Source organism: Rhineura floridana, chromosome 15, assembly GCF_030035675.1.
Source record: "Rhineura floridana isolate rRhiFlo1 chromosome 15, rRhiFlo1.hap2, whole genome shotgun sequence".
Taxonomy (NCBI): Eukaryota; Metazoa; Chordata; class Lepidosauria; order Squamata; family Rhineuridae; genus Rhineura; species Rhineura floridana.
In genome coordinates this window covers 3,690,734-3,703,314 of record NC_084494.1, presented here as the reverse complement: position 1 = coordinate 3,703,314, position 12,581 = coordinate 3,690,734, and the positions used below count along the sequence as shown (strand labels likewise).

The window sequence follows — 12,581 nt, the reverse complement described above, 5'->3', positions numbered from 1 at the left end:
TGAGAGACTGAGGAAAAGGCAAGCCCGCACCCCGCCCATGCTCGCCACCCCCTTTACGCATCTGAGGGAGCAGGTTCCCCTGGCCGGCTGAGGCTCGGGCCACAATAAACTGCCTCTTCAAGTCGCCACCGGACTCCACGGACTTCCCTCTTAGCAACGGCCTGGCTCCGCCTGCCCCGCCGGACTTAACCCGCCGCGGCCACACGAGCACATGTGCGAGGCGTTCTGCGTCTTTCTCAAGCGGCCGCTCGCCGAGCCCCGCCCTTCCCCTCCAGCCCCGCCCACCCCAGTTCCACCGCCTCTCCCTCCCATTGTCAGCCCCGCCCCCTCGAGCTCCCGGCTCTTTAAGAGGAAGGGGGCGGGCGCAGGGGGGGCGGACCTCGGGCGCTGCCGAGACTTTATGTCCACCTTCGGCTGCCATCGGCAGCATCCCTTTTAGCCCCGCCCTCCGCCTCCCGGCTAGGCGGCTTGGCCCACTGGCCCGGCCCCGCCCGCCATATTGTCGCCGCCGCCGCCTGTGGAGGGACCGGTCAGCGAGCGACTGACAGACGAAGGGACGCCACCATGGGTGAGGCGAGGCCTGGGCCTAGAGCGGCAGCGCGGGAGGGCTAACAGTCGCGCCAACGGTCCTTCCCCCGGCAGCCGTCAGAGCAGCCTCGGGGGCGTCGCCTGAGGTGGGGTCTCCCCGCTGGCGGCTGATTCGGGGGCCGCCCCCTCGCCCTCTCCTGGGGGAGGTCTCCGCGCCTCGTCCTCCGTCCCGGCCTCTTCCTTCACTGTCCCGGCGAGGCCTTTGCGCTCCGGCCGTTGCACCGGCCGTTGCACCGCCCGGGGTTGGGGGCAGCGCCTGCTCTTCTGAGGCCGCGACTGGGCCTGCCGTCCTCCTGGGCCGCCTCGTCGAAGGGAGCCGCCGCCGCCGCCTTCTGGGCCGGTGTCTGAGGCAGGGTGTAAACGGCAACCATGGCCGATACCTGCGTGTTTGGGGTGGCGCTACCTAGACAAGTCACAGACGGCAGAACGGGGCTGGGAAGGCTTCCCCTTCTCCTCCCCCCCCCCCTCGCTCTTGCCTCTGCTTTTCTTGGCCCTTTGCTGCTCAGACAGTCCGCGTGTTGCGCGCGCACGCCCCTCTCCAGATACTCTGAGCGCGCCCGAGTAACTTTGGTCCCTCTTCTGGTTTTTGGCCTGGGAGGGAGCTCCCCGATTCTCCCTCTGGGGCAAGATGCTCCATTTCACTTGGAGAGGTAAGGCCTGCTCCGGCGGCGTACACACTGCACGTTCCAAAGCACTTTATTTCCCCCGAAGAATCCTGGGAGCTGTAGTTTGTTAAGGGTGCTGGGAATTATTGCTGTGTCAGGGGTAGTTCCCAGGATTCTGTGGGGAAAATACAATAATGTGCTTTGGATGCATTTTAAAAGCATGTTGCCTACACAGGTCTGTGCCTGCCTGCGGACTAGGAAGGAGGGATGCTTTCTGTGGCTAACGACAGCTACATCAGGAGATGGATACTGGGAGTGTTCTTGGGACCTAATGGACTCTAGTTTCTAGCTTCCTTCCTCAGCTTTTCTTGGGCGTTCAAGCTGTTTTTGAGTCTGCTCACACATTATGGGAAACTCACTTGTGGGTTAATATTGCGAAGTAATCATCTGGAACAGCAAAGAATGTCTACATGTGCAGTCACTCTAGCATGTTGGTGGGTTTGGGGGTTATCTTTTTTTGTTTTTGACATGTAGCATACAAGATAGAAGTTGTTGCATTATAGCAGGGATGAGGAATATATAACCATCAGTTGTTGCTGGATTCCCAAGTTGCATCATCCCTGACCCTTGGTGATGCTGGTGGGAGCTGGACATCAACAACATTTGGAGAAGTGCAACTGTACCTTACACTAAGTAATCAGTTTTTCTGGCCCTAGGCACAGGCCTTTCCCAACCTGGTGCCTCAAATCTGTTATCTTGAGATTGTGGAGGTTTAACCTAGGATCTTTTGCATGCAAAGCAGGTGCTTTGTAATGAGACAGGAGTGGCTAACCCTTCAGAGGTTGTGGGATGCTAGCTCCCTGCCAACATGTCCAATGGTGAGGGATGATGGACACTGGTTGCAAGTACATTTAGAGGTTGCCAGGTTCCCCAACCCTATTATAGCTATTCAGAGCTATGCTGCTGTTGCTTGTGAACCCCAGAGACATCTTTGATTTTGGGGTTTTCCCCCCGTTGCCTCTGCACTGATATCAATAGCTACTCCAATATAAAAAGCAGATAGATTGAAGTGAAATATCTCATTGTCTTCGTACTTTAGGTAGAATGATTGTGTTTGTGGGAGGGTTGACAGTGTGCATCTCACTACCTCCATAAATATTGGCCTTGCAAAAATTACTTGCCCCTCTGTTCTCACTCACTGTGGTCATCTGAGAAACATTTGATAGTGTTAAAAAAATAAAATGAGACACCACACCAACTGTTCTAATTAATAGGTTCCCTGAGTGGAGGAGATCTGAGCTCTTCACAAGTGACTATGTACAAGTAGGCAAAATAGTTAGGGGAGGTAGTTGAAGTCCGGTAGTTGAAGTCCGGTAGTTGAAGTCCGGTAGTTGAAGTCCGGTAGTTGAAGTCCGGTAGTTGAAGGGGCAAAGCTGCAAGGAGGTTGATGCTATGCAAATACACCAGCAGGAACACCATATTGGTTCTGTATAGCACCAACCTGCCTGCCGCCTTGTTCTCCCATTCCTTCTCCTGGTAAGCAGCAGCAACTCTGCTACCAGAAGGTCAGGTAAGTGCTGCCGCCACACCCTGCCATATGTTACAGCTGACGTCCATGCAATCTAAGCCAAGTTTCTATATTGTATTTAAGTTACAGGGCAGGGTTTACCTGACTGCTCCATGGATTACCAGTGGTCCCTGGGGTTCATTCAGGTGGTCTAAGGCATGTCTATGAAGAATGATTACAGTCTGAATTCTATGGATAATACAACAAAATACAAGGAATAAAAGAAGCAATGAAAATAAAATTAAGAATCAAACAGCACATTACAGTTGCTAAAACAGGCAAAATGATTATATATGTATACCGTAGGGCCCCACTCATATGGCAGGTTATGTTCCAGGCCCCCGCCGAAAAAATTATCAAGTGATCCACCAAGACCATCAGCAAGTGTGTGTGGGGGAGTTAGGGTTCTAGGGTAAGGGTTGACTTAAGGTAGGAAGAAAAGTTTGTGTGTTAAGATTCAAAGGGCATACCTGTACAGCGGCTAATCCTCAGGTTGGGAAAGGCAAGGGTTCTGTCTGAGGCCTTGGAGAGCTGCAGCCAGTCAGAGCACAGGGCTAGATAGTGCAGTGGCCTGACTATATAAAGCAGCTTCATATATTCATGTTCCTCCTGCCAGCCCATGTGGATAAGGGGGTCTTCCCGGCTTTTCAAATGATAGTTTCTCTGCTTGCAAACCATGGAGAAATAAGTAGTAAAGCAGGACAGTAAAATGGGGTTGCACATGGATGATATCCAAATTGCATTGCCTGTCTGTTTGCTATTGATCCAGATACAAGGTGTTGGTACTGTATAAAACCAAGAACAGCTTGGGACCCAAGTATTTAAAGGAGTACCTCTCTCAATATCTGTTGACCTGAGCTTTGTGACCTGTGGTGGATCCTCTGCTTGTGGTCCTTGTCGACAGTTTCAGTTCATTGTGTGGTGATGCAAGATAGGCCCTTGGTTTTGGCACCCTGGTTGTGGAATTATGTTCCTGGAATTATGTTCCTGTGGAGGTGCGGCTGTCCCTTTTGTTGATCACTTTCCAGTGTCAGATGAAGGTGTATCTATTCCTTTGGATCTTTGGGAGATGAACATTATCTGGATCCCAACAGTTATTAATTGGTTTGTGCTGTACTGGAATTATTTGTGTTTGTAAAGTATTCATATATGTTTTCTGTCATATGGTGTATTTTATTTCAGAGGTGCCAAAACTGTGGCCTGTGAGCTTCATTCAGGTGGTCCACAGCATATTCCCATGAACTATTCGTATTGATTTTAATTGTATTTTATTGCTTCTTTTACTTCTTATCTTCTATCTTAATTACAATTTGAATTACATGGAGTACAAATTGCGATTAAATAAAATACAATATAAGAAATAGATGCATTAAAATACAGTTAAAAACCATACAGCACCTACAATTACAATTGCTGCAACAGGCAAAAAAAGTATTAACTGGTCCCCTGAAACTATCTGCAGTTTTCATGTGGTCCATGAGGAAAAAAGCGTGGGAATCATTGTTTAATTTCATTATTTTATAAACTGTCCTGAGATCCTATGAGATGAAGGGCTATTTTATATATATATATATATATATATATATATATATATATAAAATAAGGTAGGTAGGTAGGTAGGTAGGTTTGATGTCCTTGGCATCCCAACTAAGATTTTTTTACTTTTGTATGGAGAAGCCTTTTTGTCTCATATGGCTTCATTTCAAGGGGCCATGGGGTCCAATGTACTTATTTTCTTAAGAAAATTTAAATCCTGCTTTTGCCCCTAAAAAGCGTTCTCAAAGCAGTTTACAATAAAATAAAACAGTCAAAGGATTAAAAACCAAAAATAAGGGAAAACCAGGAGCAAGGTGTGTTCAGATCAAAACATATTAAAAAGGTTCAGCCAGCTGGAGGAAAAGAAATGGTGGAAGAATTATAGTGCTAAGTAGTTAAAACTGTTGGGGGTACACTGTAGCGGTACTGTTGGCATACTGGCAAGAGGGTTGCTGCAGTCTTTATCACAATGTACCAGTTGTTGACAGAACTCCTGATGCACATAGTCAGGATTGACCAAGAACCAGTTGGAAAATTACCTCACTTGGTGGTCTTCGGCAGACTCCTGTTCTCATTGCCGCCTTGCCCCACCCAAGTCTGGCAAGAATACGGCCTACCTTGTGGTAGGAGGGCTGTAAGAGTAGTGTGTCTGTATATGTAAATGATAGGTATTTGTTATTGCTTAATAGTTAATGTTGACTCCTATAAATCTGAAATTGGGGGCAAAGAATTAATATCCATTCTTCTCTATGTTAAGGCCCTGAATTTTCCCATGCACTGCTTCTTAGTCATATTGCGCTACATAGGCAAGCACCAGGGTCTGCTCCAGAAGTGAGGTTGAGATAACCATGCATTGGTGGGCTTGTGTGATGCAATAGCACTTCAGTCATTACCAGTGGCAATCTAGTAGCAATCATTTTAATTTGCTGCAGTGCTGTGTTGGAAGCAGTGGGGGTAATGAAAATGGTAGCTCAGCACCAGGGTAAACAGGTGCCTCCCATGGTCTGCATTGGCAGTGAAACCTATAGGGGTCAAGACCCCAGTAGCTGTCCAGGGGTGCTTGATGTTCATGCTGGGCCTGGCAGGTATCTCCAACACATTAAACCTCTTGGGGGTTGTAGCTAACTAAGTTCTACTCAGAGTAGACCCATTGAAGTTAATGGACATGTCTAACTTAGGCCCATTAATTTCAGTGGGTCTACTCTGAGTAGAACTAGTTGAATACAACCCTAAGTATGTCTAACATTGGTTTCAGCCCTCAGCTCTGACTATAGAGTAGGATGGAGAGCCTGAAGTAGTTTCAAGTGCCTAGATGCCAGCATCAAAGTATGTATGTATTTATTTAATTTATATCCCACCCTTCCTCCCAGTAGGAGTTCAGGGCGGCAAACAAAAACACTATAAAACATCTTAAAAACAGGTTTTAAAACACAGGAATGTCTTTAAAGTGAAGCACTACCTTTTAAAACTTTTGTCTGCTACTGACACAGTCCTGAAAACAGAATCTTGTCGAGAGTAACTTGCCTCATCTGCCTCAGTATCATCTGTGTGCAGCAGCTCTCCAGGATTTCAAATGGGAAATGTATTTATGTATATGTGTCTTTGATGTAAGTTGCTTGGAGACCTTTTAGGTAACAAGTGGCATAAATGTTAATAATATTAATTCCTGTGTGAAGATAGCAGAAAGTGCACCTGGGATCTTTTGCATGTTAAATATGTGGTCTTCCACTGAGCTGCAGTCCTTCCCTATCTTTAGTACTGAATCCAGAAAGCATTCTTTTTAGGGTTGATCCAAAAGAGAGTGTGTGTATTTTTTGTGAACTGTTGGTAACAGTGTAAAAAATACCCCCCTGGGGTGATTGTTTGGGTAACATGTTCACCGATGGAGATTGCACATGATGTTGCTTTGTGTGCTCTCGGTGACATCTGTACATAACCCACTCTGGTCGCATACTGTTTTGATATCAGTGAGACTAGACTACCTGATTCTAGATTGGCTGGCATCACCCATGTGACTGATCTAAGAAAGGAGACCCATTTAAAAAAATCGAGGTGCCATCAAAGCACAGGTGCGAAAGAAGGTGAATGTTCTCAGCATTAGGGTGGTTTTGGGAAAAATGCCACCACCACCCCGTAACAGGTAAACATCTGGTACAGCCTTGGTTCTTTTAAGTTTGGCCTTATAATGAATAGAAGTATTAATGGTGAAGGTTGTTTTTATCATGTTGTATAACCCTTTACAAAGGGGTGACTTTCTGGGTCCTGCTGGACTAGATGACCTCTGATACCTTCTAATTCTTCTATTTTCATGTACTGAGGCACTGCACCTTAGAATCAGAAAATTATTAAAACAGCAATATGTATCTACTTCAGCAATCCTGAAATACATTAGAAAATATTACTGAATTTATAACTATAGCAGTCAGCAGCAGAATACAGTTAAACCTGACATTATGCCATCACGTTTAATAATTCTGTGACTACCAGACAGACCGTTATTCCCACAGCACAAATGTTTACAATGGCTTCCTCTCAAGCAATGTACTTTGGTGCTAGTCAACACACGCAGATGAAGGCTACAATCCTATATACACTTACATAGCAATAAGTCTGAAGTCAATAGGTTGGAGCCATACTTGTGATTGGCAGACTTTTGCTCATGCTAAAGGAAGGGAGACCAGAGTTCGAATCCCCACCCAGCCATGAAGCTCACTGGGTGACCTTGGGCCAGTCACTGCCTCTCAGCCTCAGAGGAAGGCAATGGTAACTCCCCCCCCCAGCATACTCCACACGTTTCCCAGCAGCCCAACTGCTTGGGCCTTTTGTCAGATGTGACTTGAGATAAAACACTGCTGCATTGTCTAATCCATGCACATATTAGCTTCTCCTTTCTATCTGCTTTTGCATGACTTTTGAATACAAGCCCCAGTTTTAGGCATCTGGATTTCAGCTGTTACTCAGCCAAGTAGGAAGCATAAAGTGAGCAAGAAGAGAAAAGACTGAAAATCCATGGCTGAACTTTGGATCCAGATCTGCTGCACTTCCTGAGTCTATTTTGGTAAAGGCTTGGGTAGCTGAGGCTACTGTCCTTCATCAAGACTGATTAGACAAGTTTGTAGCTGTCCCCAGGGCCAGCTCCAGGTTTCTGGGGGCCCATGGGCAAAGGCTATGAGGGGGCCCTTGCCCTCTTGCTTTCCTCAAACCACACTCCTCCTCCCTCTTGGCCTCACCCTTTTAAAGTAAAACAAAATCTGAACAGAAAGACTGGGCTGGCAGAGGAATTAGACGAGAGAGAATGCCAAACCTCTGCCTGTAAGTGCAGTGGAGGCATTCCTGCCATGGTTCTGGAGCTCCCGTTGCTACCGCCGAGTCCCTGCTGTTTGCCCTATAGCAGAGCACGCCATGCAATGAAGCCTCCTGTTCCTCCTTTGCGCCTTCATGATCCAGTCTGGCTTGGAGCTGCTGCCACTGCTGTTTCCTTTTGTATGTCTGCTGGAGGGCATTTAAGGGATTAATACCACAGAGTTTAGGAGGCAACTAGCCTAGACAATCTCAGCATTGCATTGAGTGAGACAGTGGCCAAGCTGAGGGGACCCTCTGGGCTCAGCTTTTCATCTCTATGGTATTAACCCCTCAATTTTCCCTCCACCCTCGTGAATTAGATAGGGGAAAAACACTTCCTGTCCATTGGAATAGGATAGGGTCGACAACAAGCAGCAGATCATATTTCACTGGGGCCAGTGAGGGGCCCCTCCGCACTCCTGGGCCCTCGGCCAGTTCTCCACCTGGGCTGCTGCTGAAGCTGGGCCTGGCTGCCCATCTTCAAGGACTGCGGGTGGGTCTTGGCCTTTAAAAACACATATCTGAAGTTTGATAGGAGACAAATTGAGGATGACAAGGGACGAGAAAATGCAGTTGTATGTTGTACTTAGATGCGTGTGGTTGGGAATGGAAGAGTAGGCTTGAGGCAGAGTGCTTATGGAGAAGCTGAGTTTGGGGGAGTTTTGAAGGGAGAGAGACAGGCAGTACCTCTGTAAACTCCAGGCAGAAGAGGCAGCAAGGAAGGATGGAAGGGTTTACGAGCAGATTTGAAGGCAGCCTAGGGTAGTGGAATAAGAGGACAGAGGATCATGAGCAAGGAAAAGTAGCAGGATTAAGAGGGGAGAATATGTGGGCTAGATTGTAAAGATACGCAGCTATTCCTTTGACTTGTTATGTTATAGCACTTTGCCAAGTATTTATGGTGGGAATGACAGTTGAACTTTGCCAGGAAGGGCTTTTCAGTCACGCTGAGTGAAATATAGTAGTCTTCGTTGCTCTAGTGATGGTTTCTTCCTAGTCTATTTGCCAAGCTTCTTATGCTGTTTTGCAGAGAAGTTGCAAGTCCTTATTTGTGACATGTGATGTTGCTATGGGAATGAGATGCCATTATCATGTATCCTTTGCTATGACTTCATTGGTGAAGCTAAGCAGGCCTGAGGAAAGCCTGGCCCAAAGGCTGGCTGAAAGTGGGATTGAAAGTCAAGCATTGGTTAAACAGGTGCTGGATCCTTCTTGTATCTTATGAAAATTCTTTTCAGGGCTCTTTGCTCTACTTTGATAGGATGGCCTGTGTATATGTGCGTCTGCACTCACGCACGTGCATTCCCACAGAAGAAGGATTTTCAAAACTAGAATTTGGGTTTTTTAAGGCATTTAATCTTCCAAAGGGAGTCAAACTCAGGTGCTTTAGCAGTTGATCCAAATTCCAGATTAGTACAGAACTGCATATGGCAAGTAATGTAGTGTGGAAAATGGACATCTGTCAGTGACTGGCTCTATGAATGTTGCTGTTCAGTTAGAATGTGATGCAGCTATTCTGATGATGTGTGCACCCTATTGAGGGGCTTAGCCATGGTCTTTTTACAACCAACAAACCACAATTTGAAGCCATGATTTGGTGTTGACCCTCAGGGTGTTGTGTCTGAAATCCTGAAAAATCACTGCCAGTCAATGTGGACAGTATTGACCTAGATGGACCAGTGCTCTGATTCAGTATTTAAGGTAGCTTGTTTTAAGGTAGTTTTTTTAAAGCTATGGCTTGGTGTTGCATGCAAACTCAGCACCCTTCCTTAATCATAATTTGGCCACCCTATCTCAAACACTCGCCAAACTACAAAGGCACAAAACAAGACAAAATGGAAAATAAACCGAACTTTAGAGGAACAAGCCATGGTTTGACTGTCTGTGGAGCAACTTGTGGTTAAGTCATATTGTGTCTAACAAACCATGGCTTGGTGATATGTGCTAACTAGGCCATATTCTCTTCACACCAGACAATGGCCAGCAATATTTCTAGGTATGCAAAAGTGTTAATTTCTGAATGAAATACAAGGTGAATTATTGGTGTTAATGGCATTGTACCAATGTGTGACACTCATGCTGATTGCCAAGTATTTCTTGCAAATTTCCTTAACCGAATGGGAGCATTTTTGCGTTATATTTACTGTTTCTTCATTACCTACAATAAGCCTTAAGAATTTGTTTGTTTGTTTAACAGATTTATAAAACACTTCACAGCCTGAGGCTATCAAAGCAGCGTTCCAGATAAAAATAAGATAAAATACAACTCTAAAAACAATAAAACCATTCCTACAGATGTACAATTATTTCACAAATGACTGGATCACACCCCAAGGAAAATCTTAAGCGAAAACCTCAGTCTGTGCCTAAACATCATGATGCTGGGTGCCTGTCTAACTTGAGCTAGTAATTGATTCCAGAGAGCTGGAGCTGCAACACTAAAAGCTCATTCTCTAGTACAAACTAAGCACACCTCTGGGGCACATGCCCCATATGAGGAGCACAATTGTTGTGCAGGGATATATGGGGCAAAGCAGTCCCTTAGATAGCCTGGTCCCAAGTTTTTTAGGGATTTAAATGCTAAAAGCAAAACCTTGAACTGCATTCAGTAGTATATTGGCATATATGGGCTGTCCTATCCTGAAGACTCTAGGGTCAGTATTCTGTTGTTTTTTAACAGCCCATGATGCCTTGGCTTGAAGGTAGCTTAATATAAAAATAGCAATAAATATTTTAAAAAACAAAAACAAATCTGAAGATGTGTGTGTGTGGGAGGGTATCCCTACAGCTGGTTCAAACGTCTTGCTGACCTCTTCTTGACCTGTGGCGATGCCAAACACACACACACCCCTACAGGAACCGGTATCTACTTTCCCATTCTTTTAACTTTTTGTATAATAGATATTAGATTGTGAGCCTGTAGGCAGTGACTGTTTTGCCTTGTAATCTCTGTAGGGCACTTAGTGAATTATAAGCACTTTGTAAGTGATAACATGCTAATAAAAACCATATTTCTCCTATATGCCTGTCTACCTCTGTATCCTTTTCTTATATTTTCTGAAATCTCATTAGCTTTTAACCTTTAATTTCATTATCAAAATGGAAATGGCAGGGAAGATTGCATTCTTTTTGCCTTTGCCTTTCCTTATTGTTTCAGAGAAAGCAAGAAGAATAAACTTTTGAATCAGTTTTGATATGGAACACTTGAATTTTAGAGAGTCACAGTGAAAATGGGAGCACAGAAAGCTGCCTAGACCGAGTCAGTCCATTGGTCCATGTACCCGGGTATTGTGTACATTGACTGGCAGCAACTGTCCCAGGGTTTCAGACAGAAGTCTTTCCCAGCCCTACTTAGAGATGTCAGGGATAGAGAACAGGCTTCAAGTCCCATCCATGCAATGTACTGCCTCACTACACACTCAGAGGAGTGAACTCTGCTCGCCATCAGGAAATAGATTGTTGGATGATATCGAATTCTCTTGGTACCATTTGGCAAGTGTTGCGTACACAGTACTGATGCTTGATGCCCTGTTTTCTTTTGGTTGCACAAAGAAATGCAGCAGAGATGACATCTGCTTTTGTTCCTCTGCAGAAACCATGGCGAGCCCTGCAAAAGAGAACAACTACAGAATGAAGAGTTACAAAAACAAGGCGCTGAACCCTGAAGAGATGCGCCGGAGGAGAGAAGAGGAGGGGATCCAGCTACGCAAACAGAAACGGGAGCAGCAGGTACCTCGTGTGTGGATGAGGGCATGCACATTGGCCAGAAAGGCAGCCTAGGTGGATGGTTTCTACTTCTGGCTGCCCTCCTGAGTTTCTGGAGTGTAGGAAACCAATGAGTTTCACCTTTTTGTTTAAATGGTTCTTTAGCTATTGCCATCACTGACTGTCTGGTCCCAGGGCAGCTGGCACTCTGCAGAACAACAAAATGGGTAATAAGGAATGGGTTTGAATTGGCTTAATCCGTTGACAGACTGAGGTTGTTGTTGGTGGACACGTTTGCCATCTGAGGCTGTCTTGGATCTGGTATGCTGCTGTAACACCGAGTGAGATGAACTACTGGAGAGCCTTTCCTTCTAATAATCAAAGACACTACCTTTATGTCCCACTTCAGTATCTCAAAAAGGGCCCTTTGGAGTTCTGGTAAAATGCAAATTTATTTAGATAGTTTAAAATGCAGATAAACTAAATCTCTAGATAGTGGACAGCTTTAACAACTTGAACATGGTATGTAAGGCACCACCATTTCCTGATGAGTTCTTTAGCTCTTGAAATTGGCTCTGTTTTATATCTGTTTAGGAATGTTTTTTTTTGGGGGGGGGTAACTACAAATTTTGCTTGCCCCTCAAAACTTGTAGATCATGAGGCTTTGGGGATGAGTGCAAAGGCAGGATAAGCTGTGCCTCTTGCTAAGATCATGCAGCTTAAGTAAACAGAGCTATGTGTGGTTGAAAAAAGTGCCACCTTGTGATGGCACTAGAAGTTACTCATTGCCAGGGTTACACACACTTTTCTCTCCAGTTGTACTGCACTATTGTAGAGTTTGGGGCATAGAACATGGAATCCTTAGAAGGAAAGAATCATCACAAGAAAAGACTTCTCTGTAGTGAATGCCTAATGCCATCTTAAGTGGCGGTGGGAAGAAATAGACCACTGCTTTTAAACAATGAAGGAATCTTAAGTGGCCTGCAGACATCTGCTTCTGGCCAACATTTGCAGATTTTTTGCTCCCTTGTGACTTGATCCGTATCCATTGTCCATTTCAGCTCTTTAAACGAAGAAATGTGGAGCTAATTAATGAAGATGCTGCTATGTTTGACAGTCCTCATGTAGACTCCTTTGTTAGCTCTACCACAGGTGGGGTAAGTTGTATTAATCCTATTGGTACAGATACTAGGAACTATTTGAAGTAACTTCCTTTGGTCTCTGCTATTCCTTTTTAG

At 45.3% G+C, this 12,581-nt stretch overlaps 1 protein-coding gene across 1 annotated transcript in view; it reads left to right on the top strand.

Annotated features, from left to right (window-relative positions):
• Positions 1–374: 374 nt before the first annotated feature.
• Positions 375–12,581, top strand: part of KPNA6 (karyopherin subunit alpha 6) — a 36,552-nt gene continuing 24,345 nt past the window's right edge. The window contains exons 1-3 of the mRNA XM_061598086.1: positions 375–568; positions 11,231–11,367; positions 12,405–12,500. Of these exons, the coding sequence (XP_061454070.1) occupies positions 565–568; positions 11,231–11,367; positions 12,405–12,500 (237 nt within the window). The 5' untranslated portion in view covers positions 375–564. The remainder of the gene's footprint in view (positions 569–11,230; positions 11,368–12,404; positions 12,501–12,581) is intronic.